This window comes from Poeciliopsis prolifica, unplaced genomic scaffold (assembly GCF_027474105.1).
Source record: "Poeciliopsis prolifica strain line A6 unplaced genomic scaffold, Auburn_PproV2 SCAFFOLD008, whole genome shotgun sequence".
In the NCBI taxonomy this organism is placed as follows: Eukaryota; Metazoa; Chordata; class Actinopteri; order Cyprinodontiformes; family Poeciliidae; genus Poeciliopsis; species Poeciliopsis prolifica.
In genome coordinates this window covers 11,914,339-11,931,184 of record NW_026562383.1, presented here as the reverse complement: position 1 = coordinate 11,931,184, position 16,846 = coordinate 11,914,339, and the positions used below count along the sequence as shown (strand labels likewise).

The window sequence follows — 16,846 nt, the reverse complement described above, 5'->3', positions numbered from 1 at the left end:
TGTCAAACAAAATGTCTTAAACATTGGACGTCTAAATGATTGTGTTTGGGTGCACAGATCAACCCTGTTAATGGATAATGGCTCTTCTCACGTCTGCTGTATAACAGCTTGTGCTGTTCTTTCAGGTGGACACATGGGCTAAGTCTTTGTGAGGCTTTCTCTGTGCAGGCCTTCTATTATTGATTACATTATCACCATGTTCTCTGCTGCAACACAGTCCCACTGAAGTGCCATTAACAGAGGTAAGAAAACCGGGCTTGATACAAAGAGGCCCCAGATAGAGGCACGGGCCGTCGCCTCTCATATTTCTCTTCCTGTATTTGTCTCTACATCCTTTGTACACACTGTACTGTTTTACAGTGACAGCACGTGTTTGGATAATTTAATTATAGCGGCTGGTAAATCGGATCTATCAAAAGAAAAAAAAAAAAAGCTTAAAGCGATAGAAAAAAATTTATTGTGATGCAGTGAAAGAGAAAAAAAGGACAAGAGTAACTAAACTCTGTAACTGCGTCATTATTTAATGAGTACTCTGCAAAATTCTCTATCCATCTGTTAATTTTTCAACTTTCCAAGTTCAAAGTACTTCTTGTGACCCTTCAAAATATTATCTAGCAGTGTACCTTACATTTAGAAGTTCTTTTTAAATAGTACAGTGGGACAGACACTTTTGAAAACTGACCATTTGAGATCTATTATTTTTTTAAGATAATGTGGTGACCTATGAATCATTCAGGCATTAGATAAGTTTTGTTTTATAATCAAAAATCTAGGAAAGAACAATTTTACTCTCCACACATTGTTATGAGCAGACTCCCACAAAGACAAATTGTTTCCAATTCTTTAGCTGAATATATGAATAATATTAAATATATCCATTTTTCTCATCTGCAATGATTTTGTAATTTTGTTTAGTCAAAATCTGACTCAATATTACTTAGAAAATGTGCCAGATATAAATATTAATATAACAAATATTTGTATCCAATAGATAACTTCTGGTGATGCACTGCTGTCCTGCAGTTCATCTCTATCATGACCCACAAAATGGTGCCCATAGCTTTGTAATTCTCAGACAAGTGCCAGTAGGGGTCGCCAAATCGACACAAAACCAACTGCAAGTCTTGGGAAAGACATACTACCGCCTTTAAAAGGCATGCTGCACTAATAATGTACAACACACACACACTTACACCTGATGGTGTGTGTTCAGTACTCTGCAGTATTTTATCCCCCACATACATTCACAGAGCTATCGTTTCTATACCTCCAGGTGCCAGTCATCCTATCCCACTGCTTTAATTATGCACACTCAGAAGGCCCCCCTGTCTGAGGTTTGGATCCAGTTGATGCTGCTCACTGGCTTTATTGGTTATTGGCTTCTACAAGGCAAAGAGCGAGACATGTGCATTTTCTTCTCTTGTGTTTTCAGCTGAATGTTTCTCTTCTTAGTTTAAGTTTTGCGTGCTGTTGGCGTCCTTATTACACTCCAGGGGAGCAAAATGTAAGTATGAGTAGAAATTTGCTTATAATTTTGAGTGGAATGTTTATAATATCTATTTGAAATTTGGATCAATTAAAGGTGAGACATTTCTAAAAATAGTCACCTAAGTTGCCGTTGAAAGAGGTTTCTTTAACCCTCTCCAGGCAGATGTTGCAGATTTGCAGCAGCTCAGTGCTACTTAGCTAGTCTTTGCAAGTAATTTGAGCCTGAGAGGGTTAAGACAAATATGTAAAGTAGTTTTTCTAATTTATCAAATTACTCAGCTTTATTAATCTATGTAAAACAGGATTCTCAATGCAGAAATCATTTCTAGATTGAGAAATAAATAAAAATTATCCAAAGGACGAACTGTGATACATACAGCTGCCAGAATAATGCAGTTCAGTATATGGATAAATCAAAACATTTCTTGAAACAGATAATATGTTTGGATTCAGTATTCAAAGCAGTGTCTCAGTTGCTCCAACAGGCTTTCTGCTGCACTCTGCTGGGGGCTGCTATACATCCACTGTCCCGGCTCCAGTTTCACCACTTCCTGTCTCAGTTTCAAGCACTACAGCCTATGTCTTTACCTTAGCGTGTGTTTGCTACTAGACAATATTGATCTCCTGGCTGATTGTTGAGAAGCTGTGTCTCATTTGTGCAGTATTTCCTTATTTTCCTGTTTTATTGGTCTCTTTTGTCTTTTCAACAGAGGGGCTGCTCCTTCTTGGATTTGCCAGAGTGTAAGATAGGAGAAGAAGAATGGAGAATAATAAGGTGACCATTGATCTGAAATAAAAATCACCCCAGAGGAAGGGAAATGAAATGCTTCAAGAACAGGATAAATAGTTGTATTTGATGTAGGCACTAATTGCTACGTTGTGTTGAAGAATAAATCTCAAATAAGGTAGCATCAAAGAAATATTTTGGAAGCAGAACATGTTGAAACAAAAACTGCACACTGGTTCAGCTGTCCTTTAGAGCATTGTTCATGCCTGCTGTGTGTCTCCCCAGCAGCCAGTGAAGGAGGTTCTCCCCCTGCCTCGCCACCCCACCCCGCTTCCTGTGACCTCCACCGCTCCAACCCCTGCTGCCTCCTCAAAAAAACACACTACCGGGTCCATCCAGCAGGTTCAACTGGCCTCCTCAGGTAATGAGGCCAGACACATGTCCAAGCTTTTGCCAGATTACAACTACAAGTTTCACCTGCTCAAAAGACAGGAAGAGAATAGCATGTGACCAAACATACCAATAAATCGTTACCCACTCAAGGCTGGGAAAGGTAAGCATTAATCAAAGATGCAGAACGGGTCTTCAGTAACTCTGGAGAAGTTACAGAAATCCACAGTTCAGCTGTGAGCATCTATCAAGAGGACAACTATTCCCACTCAAATAAGATTTTGATACAACAATGAAAAGAAGTTTGAAATTATATCTTTTTTAAATATGTTATTCACATATTTAAAAACAGATCGTCACACAGTCTCTAAGCCATCTTTGTAAAACCATATGATTTGACCTTTCACCTTTGTTGTATTTGCTTACAGTGGTGACATCCTTCAATCACCTGAGGCCTCCAGAGAGAGACCTCACGCCGATGTCTCGGATGAAGCCTATTAAATCGCTGAAGCATGCCGGCTTAACTGCAGTCTTCACCGGGCAAACTGTGAGTCATGTGGTGCAGTCTTCCAAGTGAACATTACACCCTCCTAAAACTTCAGACCTGAATAAAAACATCCTCTTGCCAGAAGAATCGCAACTATATAATTACAAAAATACAAACAGTCTTCAGCAATTTATTTGAAAATTAAAGCCTTTAATAACAATGGTCATCTCTTCCATTTTTTAACGATTAAAAGGCGCCTGCAAAATACACTAAGTCAAACGGATAAACTGCAGTTTGTCAAAAATATAAATGTTGCTGTGCAAATAATAAAAAAAGGGTTACTGGTGTCTATCTCCAGCATCAACTGGCGACACTGGACAGGTCGCCAGTCCATCGGAGTAACATAAAATTTTTTTTCAAAATTATGTACTTATTTTTTGTCTGCTTATAATGTCTTAACATGCCTGGCTAAATATCCATGCATGTTAAAGCGTCACCATTGTGTCATTGGAAACCCATAGTGGCTTGATGGTGAGGAGGTGCAAGAGGAGGTGCAGGAGGAGGTACCAAGTGTCAACATGATCTTGGCTGACATTGACTCCCTGGTGCCAACCCACGATGAAACTGGATGCCCCATACCAGAATGGAAACGGCAGGTGATGGTTCGGCAGCTCCAGGTCAGGATGCAAGATGAAGAGGTAGAGGAGGCACAGGTACTCCTTCATTGTTTTGTGTGAGGGAAAAAAAGACAGAGCACACTGTCTTAGAAAAAAAACAATCAACAATCTGAATGTCCAAAATGACAAATGCTTTTTAATTTGACAACCCTCGAAAGATGAGACATTTTTTTTAATGCAAACAACCCCAGAGAAAGTGATGTTTAAATACATTTTGACTGAAACGTATCAATGGATTTCTGTACAGTTTTGATAACGTTGAGAGAAACTACAGAAAAATTACTATTTGGAAGACCACACGAACTTTGGAGGTGTGAAACTATCAAGCTTGCAAAAAATCACAAAACTCTATAAACTCTACACAAAGGGATTATCAACCTTCTTTGTGATTTTTTATGTTTTCCTTTGTGGATGAGTTGCTGTTGCTTTTGATCCCTTTGAAGGACATTTTATGGACTTATTGCACTGGTGGCTTCCTATCACAGTCTTTCAGTACTGAAATTCACAGATCTCCCATTCTTTCACAAAACAGTGTACAGAACACCTGAATTTAATGATTTGGACATTTGATCCAACACTTTTTCTACATATTCTATGTCATCAGATGTTAACCCCTATTATTATCTTCTGTACTTTTGTGCAAAATGCTAAATTTTTATTTTTAAAAAAATCATCCGTCTGAAATGTGAATTATCTTTGTTGTTTTTTTTTAACAGAATATGTTGAATGGCGACATGCCACTGGATTCCTGGAAATACTCCCAGACTCACAATGCCATCTTAGGGCCCTTTGGTGAACTCCTAAAAGAGGAAGATCTGGTTTACTTGCAGCAGCAAATTGAGTCTGTTTCTCTGCAGAAACGTTGCCAGGCTTATGAATTAGAGTTGACCAGGCTAACTGAGGAGTTAAAGGCAATCTTACCTGATCCTATCGTCAATATTTCTCTCAACAAGAAGATTCTACAAAGAATGGACTCTGAGGGGAAAATGCCCTTGACTCTACCCATCTGGTGTGATCGTGTCTCAGAGATTGTCAAGAACATGTCTCTGCTGGTGGCCAATCTGACTAAAACTCAGAGAAAAGAAAGTGAGTGGGGGTTGGTGGGAGGAATGGTTGAAGGGATGAAGAGTTTGCAGGAAAACATAATTGAAATTGATTTGGACTCAAGATTGATGCAAAATAGCCAAGAAAAGGAGTCTGCATCTGCGGGGACATCCGGTGGATGTAGGATACCCCATATTGGGATGGCATCTGCTTTCAGCCATCGCTTGGAGAGCAGCAGCTGCAATAGAGAAAAGAGGGAGAAGGTGGAGCGGGAGATCCAACAGTCTGGTGTGTCAGTAAAAAACCTTAGGTCCAACTTTGAGGGTCAGATTGGAAGCATTTACCCCTTTGCTGGGGTTGTACATGGTGCACAGCGACTGAAGGGGAAGAATTGGATTGGACCGTCAGCAGGAAGCAGTGATGATGTGAACACACACCTTAGTCATGGCACCATTAACACCTGTGGAGCTGTGATGGAGACCACCAGCTTGAGGAAAGAGCGGATAGTTGTGTTATTCCTGAGTCACTGGAAAAAGTCTGCATATGCCATTTCAATGAAAGCAGCAAGACAGAGTCAAGAAAAACTTGCAGCATCGGGGAAAGCGGCTACAGCTCAGCTGAAACAGAACCCCCACTCTATGTTCCGGTTCTGCCAACAACGAGGTGCCGTGGACAAGATTGTAAACTCCTGGAGGAATAAGCTGGAGTTAAAGTGCACTCCAAAATCCCATTTGGTCTCATCCCAAAATTCATGTCACTCCCATGTTACCTACTCCCCAGAGCAGTTCCTGCCAGATATGGATGGAGTTGCAATGAGTCACGACAACTTGACCCTCGACCTCTTCATGCTGGGTTATTTCCACATCTTGGAACAAGACCTGTCTGCTGAGGAAAGGAAGATGAGACATCTCCTCTGCTTTGAGGTTTTTGACCATGTCAGCTTCTTCCCCTGGGAGAAGGTGCGGGATTTCCACAAGGCTGTTCTCCAGGAAATTCAGTCTGGGAGGCGGCAGTGGAGCGACGGCTTTGAAGATCTCAAAACTCAATTCTTCGGTGACTCAACGTGTCGCTGCCCATCGTCATTGGTGCCAGACTTTAAACCTGTACCTAAGGTTATAGTCCAAAATGCAACTCCAGAGGAGAGTGGCAGTGACACAGACGTTTCCTGTTTCAATAATGAAGATATATGTAAATATATCAATCGCAGCTTTGCTTTCTGGAAAGAGAAAGAGGCGGAACTGTTTGACTTTCAACACTGAGCTAAAAGTTGATGAGTTTTTTTTGGGGGGGGACAAAATGATATTGATTTAAAAAAAGAGATGGATCCTAAATAAAACACTGAGAAAGCATTGTTGATGAACAGTCATTGCAAACAAAAGTTACTGTAAAACTTCAGTATTTTGAAGAACCTTCACCAATTCTGCAAATAGAGAAAATGCATTTGAAGTTTAGATTTTTATATACTCAATGTGTACAGCTGTCCAAGGTCTCCAACTGCAGTTTTGCTGAACACAACCCTTTCATGCAGCGGTCACTGCAGTGGACAGTTTTCCTAAAGCCATTTTCTTGTATTTCATGTCAATTTTTATGCACACAGACCACAAAAATGGAAACCAGTGAATCATACTAGCCAACTGTTGATACAGGTGGCTAGTATGATTATTGGCCGACTGTAAATGCAAAAAAATATTTATTAATATATATTTATTAATAAATATTTCTTAAATTCAAATCCAACAAAAAAGCTACTCAGGAATATCCAGTTCCTACTTCTACTTTAGAGAACTCTTATAGATAGATAGATAGATAGATAGATAGATAGATAGATAGATAGATAGATAGATAGATAGATAGATAGATAGATAGATAGATAGATAGATAGATAGATAGATAGATAGATAGATAGATAGATAGATAGATAGATAGATAGATAGATAGATAGATAGATAGATAGATAGATAGATAGATAGATAGATAGATAGATAGATAGATAGATAGATAGATAGATAGATAGATAGATAGATAGATAGATAGATAGATAGATAGATAGATAGATAGATAGATAGATAGATAGATAGATAGATAGATAGATAGATAGATAGATAGATAGATAGATAGATAGATAGATAGATAGATAGATAGATAGATAGATAGATAGATAGATAGATAGATAGATAGATAGATAGATAGATAGATAGATAGATAGATAGATAGATAGATAGATAGATAGATAGATAGATAGATAGATAGATAGATAGATAGATAGATAGATAGATAGATAGATAGATAGATAGATAGATAGATAGATAGATAGATAGATAGATAGATAGATAGATAGATAGATAGATAGATAGATAGATATAGATAGATAGATAGATAGATAGATAGATAGATAGATAGATAGATAGATAGATAGATAGATAGATAGATAGATAGATAGATAGATAGATAGATAGATAGATAGATAGATAGATAGATAGATAGATAGATAGATAGATAGATAGATAGATAGATAGATAGATAGATAGATAGATAGATAGATAGATAGATAGATAGATAGATAGATAGATAGATAGATAGATAGATAGATAGATAGATAGATAGATAGATAGATAGATAGATAGATAGATAGATAGATAGATAGATAGATAGATAGATAGATAGATAGATAGATAGATAGATAGATAGATAGATAGATAGATAGATAGATAGATAGATAGATAGATAGATAGATAGATAGATAGATAGATAGAAAGATATGAAACCCCTAAAGATTAATGCTGGTAATGTATTGTCCAAATAACAACTTTGTATTTGTAGAAAAATACAACTGATCACCTACAATTTATTTATTTATTCGTTGTCCCATCTTTTTTATGCCTTAAGAAAGTAAAAAAAAAAAACATAGGAAAACAATCCATAATTACTCTATATTATTATAGCAAATAATAATATAATAATAGGATTTAAGACACAAGACCAACAAAGAACGATATATTTTTTTTTTTTTAGCACAGAAAGGTTGTCTTAATCAAAAATGTGCTTACTGTCCACTTAAAGATCCTTGTTTCCAAGGCCCTAATTTTAACCTTCACCCTGCCTGTACGTTACGTTTCCGTCTCGAGGAAGGAAAATCATTTCTGAGTACGAAAGGAAAGGTGAGGGATTTGAAAGAGGAGAGGTCGCGCAGGCGCAAACGCTGCCTGAACTGACAGGACGACGCTGAGCTGCATTCCCACCATTCTGTGAGGAGAGGAGGATCCTCCTGCGCACCCACAGCAGAGAGAGAGAGAGAGAGAGAGAGAGAACAAGGCCGATAAAGAAGAACAATTTACATAAAATACACATTTTGAAAACAAAAACTATATCTCAGTTAGGCCTTTTTATCTGCCACCATGTCAGCCGGAGGAGATTTGGGGAATCCCCTGAGGAAATTTAAACTCGTGTTTTTGGGAGAGCAAAGCGGTGAGTCAGTGATCGGTGAGAGGTTTGGGCGTCGAACATGTGTGTTGCATGACGAAGAATACATGCGTAATCATATCTATGTATATATTTGACACGTAAAGAGGTTCAATTGAACCCAGCAGACGTTGGCCTGGGTGTATGTGATGCCGATGTTGGTGCTGGCAGCATCAGTGGGGCCACGATAATTTGATTAACGGAAGACAAAAAGAAGGAGAAAAAAAAAAGCCGCATGCGTAAATTCCACTTATACCTCAGGGAATGTGATTGTGACTGGAGAGGAGCATTTGTTGTCGCAAATGCTCCTAACTCGTATCACAGCAGGCGAAATGAACGGGGATGTTTTGATGTGCTGCAGTGACCGTGAAATATCTTCCTTATCTTCCCCCTTTTTATTTTTTAATCTCCATTCCATTTTTCCTGACATCCCGCATGATTCCTGCGCAGAAAAACATTTCCAAAATCTCCCCCTTGGTCAGTTTTCTGTATTTTTTAGTTTTTAGATGGGATAACAAACAGCCTCCCATGTGTCAGTTCGGGACACACCCTAGACTGCCGATGTCTGTAGCATCTCCAAAGCACGCAGTCTCTTGCTCTGTCCCATAAATGATCCCAGAGAAACAAGAAAGGTTTGACATCGCTGAAAGACTATACTGTGTTATCAATAATCCTTTCATTTAGGGTGAGAAGGTCTGTGATTTCATGCGACGGGATACATTCACAAGAAGAAGATCAATAAAGGTTTAGTGCCTGAAGACGTGCTCAGATATTAGACACCAAAAGTGGCCGCAAAAAAAAAAAGAAAAAAAGAAAAGAAGTCAATGTCCTATAAAAACACAATGATAAAAAAAGGATAACCAACTCTGATGTTACAGTAGGTCTGTGATTTTCACTGATGTCTTAGTGTGTGTGTGTGTGTATGCGCATGTGTGTCTGTTTTATTTCTGTGGGAGTGTGTGTCGACTAAAAGCATCTGTGTGAGTGTGTGTTTGTGTGGCCTGTACTGCAATGTTTGCTGTCCATGGTGCTGAAGACAGGCCTGTCGTGGTCTCTCGCTTCAATAAGGCTTCAAGGCTGGAGTGTTAAGGAGGCCTGCTGGACATATATGCTTTCCATTGACACTCGTGGAGATGCGACATGAAATCTTCCCGGGGATTGATGTAAATGAGCATGGAGAACAGAAGGCCCACTTTGGTCCATTTATTTATTTTTCTAAATATCTTAATTAAGATTAATTGAGATTAGTTCATTTGAGTTCACTTATTTGATTGATATATTGCTACTTCAAAACGAATGTAATCTCAGGACATGTTACAAAATAAAATTCTCGTTCATATCCAGAAATCATACTCCTGGAATTCAGTTTTATAAACAAGTTCAATAAAAGACGTTTTTTTATTTGATCTCCATAATAAAACACTCCAGTCCAACGAAAATCTGTGATGCCACTTGGTAAAATGTTACAGAAACCCTGATTCCATTACCACCTGACTTGACTACAATCCTTCATCTGTTTGGCAACATCGAGTTTCAAATGACAAATTCTAGTAGAGCAGCACCATACCAAATAGCAATCATCATTGCAATATCAGTAAAAAAAAAGAGATTGCAAGCACAATTTGGATGCAATATTTGCTATTTGTTGTGCATCAAAACTTTTCTTTCCTATGTGTTTTGCCACTCAGATAGACTTTCAATGCTCAGAGAGCAGTAAGGAAAATGTAGATTACTTCCAATCAATATTGTTGTTATAATTGTCAGCAATAATATTTCAGTGTCACATTTTCCTAATATCATGCAGGCCTAATTTTGTTTCCTCCCCTGACTCTTTTATAAAATGCTGTCTCAGAAACAATTAGATGATAGGAGCGTTAAGTAACTACAAGTATGATTTGTTCAAATGTCAAAGAAGAGGTAAATTTGAAATCTAATTTCCATTAGCCTTGAGACAGTGTTTTGGCGCTGTTGTGCAAGGATGCAGTAAGGCTGAATGCCCAAATCAACTTTTGTTTATAGAGTGCTAAGCCTTGCAATTAGCAATCATTTTGCTGTCAGATTTATGCAGAGTAACATTTTCAACGCAGCATGTAGTTGTGTTTATTCTATGTCTCCGTTAAATGATTTTTAAGAGGTAGTTCTTCCCTTGTTTATTTGTATACCGCTTATATATATTTTTTCAAATATTCAAGTACATTTTTTTATCAGTTTTATTCCTTTTCTTAAAGCAGAAATGTCCAAGTTCAGTCCCTGAGCTCTACCATGCAGTAACCTGTAGGTGCCTCCGTTCTCCAACACAATCAAACGAATGGGTTATTACCAGGCCTCTGCAGCCCTAAAATGCTAATGAGCCATTTAATTCAAGTGTGTTGGAGAAAATTACAGAAATCAAACAGTTTGCCTCACTTAATGTTTTTCTTCATTGTTAGAATATTGACCATTTGCATTTGTCATTTTATCGCTTTGTAGGGTGGGTTGCTGTGTGCATGTTTGTTTGTTTTTTTCAGAAAGAAGACAAAAGATCTCAGCCAGTTGGGTACTTCCAGAAAGTTTCTAAAAAGGCTGACCTGAAGGGGGCTATTTAAAATATTCATATGGCAAAATAAAACAAGAAACAAAAGCATAATTTCAAGAATTGTGTTAGTCTGTGGCCATATTTAGAATAGTATGGAATAAGAAACCTGCAGCAAATAATGAACTAAAATATCAGCATGCTATAAAGGGCAGAAAACCAAATAAAGTACATTTGTTGAAATAAAGAAGGGTAGGAGGTATCCTACCCAGGAGGGCTGTCTGCCATAGGATAATTTGTGTGGCCCATATACTAACTCCTACCTATCTGGCTGATGTTATGTACTTGCTTTGGCAGTCAATTATTTAAGGCAATTTACTCTGACCTGCTCAGTCTCCCCCAGAGCTGCACAATGTATTCAATATCTTCAATTTCACATTTGTAAATGTCAACTTTGGTACAATATCATGCAGGCCATTAAATGTTTGATAAAACATTTTACTGAGTGTTTTAGCTAACAAAAGCAACTGCTGTGTGTTTTGGTTTCAGTGGGGAAAACATCTCTCATCACCAGATTCATGTATGACAGTTTTGACAACACATATCAGGTGAGGCTCAGAGCCGAAACACACAAGAGTAACATGTGAACCTGTTTGGAAGTATTGATTGAGTATAGCTCTGGACAGTAAGTGCACTTCACTATTGATGATTGGAAATTTGTTTATGCAGGAATAACACTAATAAGTGTTATTGAACTAAAGTGTAAACTGTGAACTAATGAATCATATTAGACAATGGCATTGTGACTCAATAGGTTTGTCATAATATATTAAAAATTTTTTTTAATAATAACAAAACTAAATGTACTAAATTGTATCATAGCACTATGATGTTTTTTTTTTTTGGCAAAATCAATTTTTTGTTTGCTTGGTTGATTATTTCTGTAGATGCATTGATCCCTTTGCTTAGAGCAGTAAATTGTGTAAAAAACTCAGTTTTTCAATCTTTCTTTTCTCACAGGCAACCATTGGAATTGACTTCCTCTCCAAGACCATGTACCTGGAAGACCGGACAGTAGGAAATTCTGATATTTATGTTGGAACTTGCATGTAGAAATATTAAACTTTGAGGGTTTTAATATGCCAATGTCATTGAATGTCCTAGCTTCCGCTGTGTTTTGACTAATCTTTGATTTGATTTGCTTAATCGCTGCTCTCTTTATGCTCTAACATGATTATCAGAAGGTTATTTCTCCTACTAAGAGCTTTGGAGCAATTTTTTCCCCCTTGCAATGAGCTATAGTCATGGATCATCTTCTTTAACTTGTGCAAATGCTATTTCTGTCGCGGGATATTCTCCCCTGCCAGCCTGCACGAGCTGATATGGGCTTATCCCCCAGAAAAAAAGCCTTTACTTGTGTTTAGCTTGTGTGAAATTTAACAGTTTATGTACAGACAGCTGCTGAGAGTGTGTGTGAGTTTGTATGTGTGTATTCACTTTCAGGTAAGGCTGCAGCTGTGGGACACAGCTGGACAGGAGCGTTTCAGGAGCCTCATTCCCAGCTATATTCGGGACTCTACAGTGGCAGTGGTTGTCTATGACATAACAAGTGAGCCCACGTTGATCCCTTTTTTAAATAACTAAGTGTTTTGCACGCTGGTATTTAACGTCACAGCAAGACACTATCCCTAAATTGACGCTTTAATCTCCACAGATGTAAATTCGTTCCAGCAGACCTGCAAATGGATCGATGACGTCAGGACGGAGAGAGGAAGCGATGTAATCATCATGCTCGTGGGCAACAAGACAGATCTGGAGGAGAAGAGGTAAACACTCTGTTTTGTAATCAACTCCAACATTTAATTGCCGCTTAAAAAAAAGGCTGTTGAAAGCAACGCGTCAGAACTGAATGAATCAGCCTCAGATGTCGAGTCTGGCTGGATTTTCCCGCAGGCAAATCACGATCGAGGAAGGAGAGCAGAGAGCCAAGGAGTTGAACGTCATGTTCATCGAGACCAGTGCCAAGACAGGCTCCAATGTCAAACAGGTGATCCTTGCAGTTTCACCATATCTTACTGCATTTAAAGTTTAACTTTAAAGAAAATTCACAGGCAAAGACAATTATATTTATGTAGTTGTAGTTGATGGTAAATAGTAATATCTTATCTCTCAAAATCTATTAAGATGTACGTACAAATCTATGTCAAAACGAAATAAGGGACAAGATATATCAGACAATAAAAATCTATCTACCTTTGTAACAACAATGACTAGTCAACATTTGTTTTAGTTGTGTTTGTATTTGTTCATATATATATATATATATATATATATATATATATATATATATATATATATATATATATATATATATATATATAATTTTTTATGTTTTTTTTCACATTTTTATTTCTCTTTCCAGCTGTTTCGTCGGGTCGCAGCCGCCCTACCTGGGATGGAAAATCTGGACGACGCAAACCCCGAAGGCAGTATCTTTTACAGCTCTTCTGATCCGCCGTTTTGAGAGCCAAGTGTCTGAGAAGCTGGCAAGCTTATTTTTAATCTTTTAGTGGCTGCTGGCAAAAACACAATCAGTCAGACAAGCCTTCTGCCTGTACAGAAGCATCCGCCATTAAACGATTTATGCCTAAGTGGCAAGGATTGCACAGAGCCAGGAAGAGGTTTTTGATGCAGGGCTTTGGCACCACATAGTGGCTTTCAGAAAAGTGACAGCAGGAGAGGAGGAGCCCCTTGTAGAATAATGTCAATTAATTGACGAAATAGAGTTTAAAATAGAAGCTCTGTTCAATTTATGTTCATTCACCATTTCATTCTATTGTACAAGAACATGCACTAAGAATTATAGCTCTGACACTGATGTTAGAAGTACCAATGTGTTTTTCTTAACTGAACCTTCCCAGTGATTGACATCAAGCTGGACAAACCAGCAGAGCCCACCGTCCCAGAGGGCGGCTGTTCGTGTTAATGCAGAGCTGTTTCTGGATGGCTCCCCTCACACCATAGGCTTGTTGTGTTGCTTTATACTGGCTAGCTTCCAGTTGACTTCTCTAATTGGATATAGGAGCCAGACCTTGTATCTGATTGGACAAATCAAATGTTATCTTTCAGTCTTGTTCAGTTGTAAGATATTGTATACTTTGTCAATATGTAAGACTGGAGACGGAGAAAGAAAAAAGAAATAAATAAACACGTTGCGTTGAAGAGAACAACTAAAGAAGAAACAGTGTGGGAAGAAAAACAAAAAGAAAAATGGGGCGACCAACAGAGTTCTTTTCGCTGTTATGTTTTGTATTTTTTTATAAATAAAAAGGGAAAGCACCAAAAATGATGCCTAAACACGGAAGGGGAAAACGTCGGAGGGCCGGCCGTTTCTTTTGATGGCCGAACACGTCTGAATGTCTGCAGCACGCATGCACGCTGATCTGACCTTTGACCTGCCCTCCAAGGTCTCTGCGCTCTGGAAGTACTCAGAACATCTTAGAATATTTTATAGCATCTCTCTATAGCATCTCATGAAAACAAGACATCTCTCATTTGATATTCCCCACAGGGGTCAAACAACCAATAGGTTCACCTAACAGTAGCTGTGAAAACGTGGCACTCTTTCTCTTTTTCTCTCTCTCTTTATCTCTATCTCATTCTTTCACACTCTCTTTTGCTCTCTCTTTCTCTTTTATAGAACAAACTGTACTGTGGTAAGAAAAAATAAAAAAGAGCTAATAAAACAGACAGCTTACTGTTACAACCCCCTGTCCCTCCAAAGTACCCTCCACTGTTCCTCTTTTCCTCCCTCAGCTTCTCTGTCCCCCCATCCTGGTAATACACATATAACAATCCACTGTAATGCACTGCATTGTATATAATAATGTAATATGTATGTTGTGAACGTCCCTCTGTAGAAGTGGTCCTTGTTCACCAGTATGAATAATGTAATAATGTTTAATGATTAATAAATTACAGATTAAAGGGCTTCACTCTCCTAACCATCTACATTCACCTGGTAGCAAAATGGTGTATTTTCTTTTTATTATTTATATTTTTGGGACATATTTTGTTAAATGGAATAGAATAGAATGTACTTTAATGTCCCCTAGGAGAAATTTGTCAAGGACTATATAAAGAAATGAACTAAAACCGACATTTTGACGGTGACGGTTAAAAAAAGTATTTAAAACTGCTCTATTTAGTTTTTGAGTTTCTGATCCTTCTACTGGAAGGCAAGAGCTTGTATTATTGAAAGAAAAAAAACAATTCTAAAATTACGTGCTTTGGTGAGAGATTATACTTTAATGTACTTTTCATTACTGGTACTCTTTTAGTTTACAATTCAGTTACTTTCAAGTTTAATTGAAATCATTTCAAAATACTTTTAATACACTCAATTCAATGCAATTCAGTTCTGTTCACCTTAGTTCATTGGAATCTTAATAAATCCTCTTTTGTTAAACTCAGTTCAGTTTAGTTCAACTTGTATATATATCAGTTCAGTTCAGTGCATCCATAGTCTATGCCTGCTTATCCTTGCAGAAACCCAGGTAATGTCAAGAGGTCATTAGATAAGAGGTACCTCTGAACAAACCAATCCATCATACAGTCATCCAGAACAAAAAAAAAAAAAACTATGCAACCCCACACACTCAGCTAAAGGAAATTAAAAATAGCCAATTAATCTAATAGTCTTGTTTTCTGGAAAGTTCAGTTCAACAAAGAACAGCTATTAAATCCAACTGGATTCATGTCAGTTTCATGCATTCCATTGAAATTCAATTTAGTTTGGTTTATTTTTTTCAGTGCAGCTCAGCTCAGCTAATTTTGGTACAAATTCTTGCATTTCGTTTTATTCAGTTTAAATCTTGAACAATACATTTTGACACAGTTCATTATAGTTATACTAATTCAACTCAATTCATATTCCTTCCAGTAAACTGCAATTTGAATTAGTCAAATGCAGTTAAATTGAATTGAATTAATCTAATTTCAACCAAATTCTGGTCAATTCGTTGTAATAAAAATATTTTCTAGCTTTTCTCTCTGTTGAATACAAAAATATTGTAGCCAACACAATCAGAGAATGTCCAACTTTTGCAATTGCAGTTTTGCTGAAAAGTGGTACCGGTAGGTACTTTGTGACACATAGGAATTCATATAAGAAATTTTTAAATATTTTTGTTCCACTTCAAAAACATAAAAAATACACACAGGCAGCTTCACTTTTACTTTTGGTTGGAGATGATTCAAAAGAACTTATCTCAGACCATAAAGGAAACATATTCAATCCCTTTTAAAATATCACCAAGGTGAACACTAGAAAGTTATATTAAATAAACAAATTACTGTGATAGACAAAGATTAGCCTTTACTCAACCACCTGCTGAACTTAGTGTTCCTACAACAGTCATTTTTTGTCTTGTTTGAGAAAAATGAAAGTACTCTCCAGCTCCTAAATGATGAGCAACAGCTGGACCATGAGCATAGCAGCCAACCGGTCATGTAATCCATCAGCTTATTGTTTACAGTTTTGATTTGATGTTTCCAGTTCACTGGAAAGTGATAATTATGACACTAATGCTGAGCTCTCTGTGGTGACTCAGAGTCTGCAAACCTGATAGTTGAGGGGAAGTTGAGATGGAAAGAACCTTTTAGGAGAATTGCAAAACAGTGTGTTGCCTCACTGTGTTCTCCTGGTGTCAGAGGGCAGGTATTCCCCTGGATGAAGGCGGTTGGTGTCGTTGTTGGACAAATAAAACACCTCAGAGCGTTGTGGAATGGTCTTCTGGTACATCAGGTCTGTGGTCTCATAAGGATGTCAATTTTATTTCAACTGTGAAAAATAAATGTGTATCAAATACAGAAATTAAACATACTTTTACAGGAAAATGGAAAACTGTCTACAATACATAATATTTCCTGGTGTTCTTGAATGGCGCACCTGTCAAAATTTCATTACTTGAGTAGGACACACCTCCTCCAGAAGGGTGAATGTACAATCTCAGGCCTGGTCGGCTCCTCATTGAAGTTCTCGTTTTCACTTGAAGCAGATC

General features: G+C 37.6%; 2 protein-coding genes across 2 annotated transcripts; both read left to right on the top strand.

Annotated features, from left to right (window-relative positions):
• The first annotated feature begins 2,190 nt into the window (after positions 1-2,190).
• On the top strand, positions 2,191-6,072 carry espnlb (espin like b). The gene is made up of 6 exons (XM_055032724.1): positions 2,191-2,263; positions 2,504-2,636; positions 3,034-3,152; positions 3,629-3,805; positions 4,486-4,840; positions 4,973-6,072. The coding sequence occupies exons 1-6, from the start codon at positions 2,249-2,251 to the stop codon at positions 6,070-6,072; spliced, it is 1,899 nt and encodes a 632-aa protein (XP_054888699.1). The 5' UTR covers positions 2,191-2,248.
• Positions 6,073-8,038: 1,966 nt separating this feature from the next.
• Positions 8,039-14,801, top strand: rab6bb (RAB6B, member RAS oncogene family b). Its single transcript, XM_055032668.1, has 8 exons — positions 8,039-8,278; positions 11,334-11,392; positions 11,805-11,858; positions 12,288-12,393; positions 12,499-12,610; positions 12,738-12,831; positions 13,207-13,273; positions 13,706-14,801. Exons 1-8 carry the CDS (start codon positions 8,209-8,211, stop codon positions 13,768-13,770), a joined length of 627 nt encoding a protein of 208 aa, XP_054888643.1. The 5' UTR covers positions 8,039-8,208; the 3' UTR covers positions 13,771-14,801.
• Positions 14,802-16,846: the final 2,045 nt, after the last annotated feature.

Coding starts and splice junctions, on each gene's coding strand:
- espnlb (XM_055032724.1), top strand. Junction 3,153..3,628: donor CAGTCTTCACCGGGCAAACT/GTGAGTCATGTG, acceptor CTTGATGGTGAG/GAGGTGCAAGAGGAGGTGCA. Junction 3,806..4,485: donor AAGAGGTAGAGGAGGCACAG/GTACTCCTTCAT, acceptor TTTTTTTAACAG/AATATGTTGAATGGCGACAT.
- rab6bb (XM_055032668.1), top strand. CDS start 8,209: ATGTCAGCCGGAGGAGATTTGGGGAATCCCCTGAGGAAATTTAAACTC. Junction 11,393..11,804: donor GTTTTGACAACACATATCAG/GTGAGGCTCAGA, acceptor CTTTTCTCACAG/GCAACCATTGGAATTGACTT. Junction 12,394..12,498: donor GGTTGTCTATGACATAACAA/GTGAGCCCACGT, acceptor TAATCTCCACAG/ATGTAAATTCGTTCCAGCAG.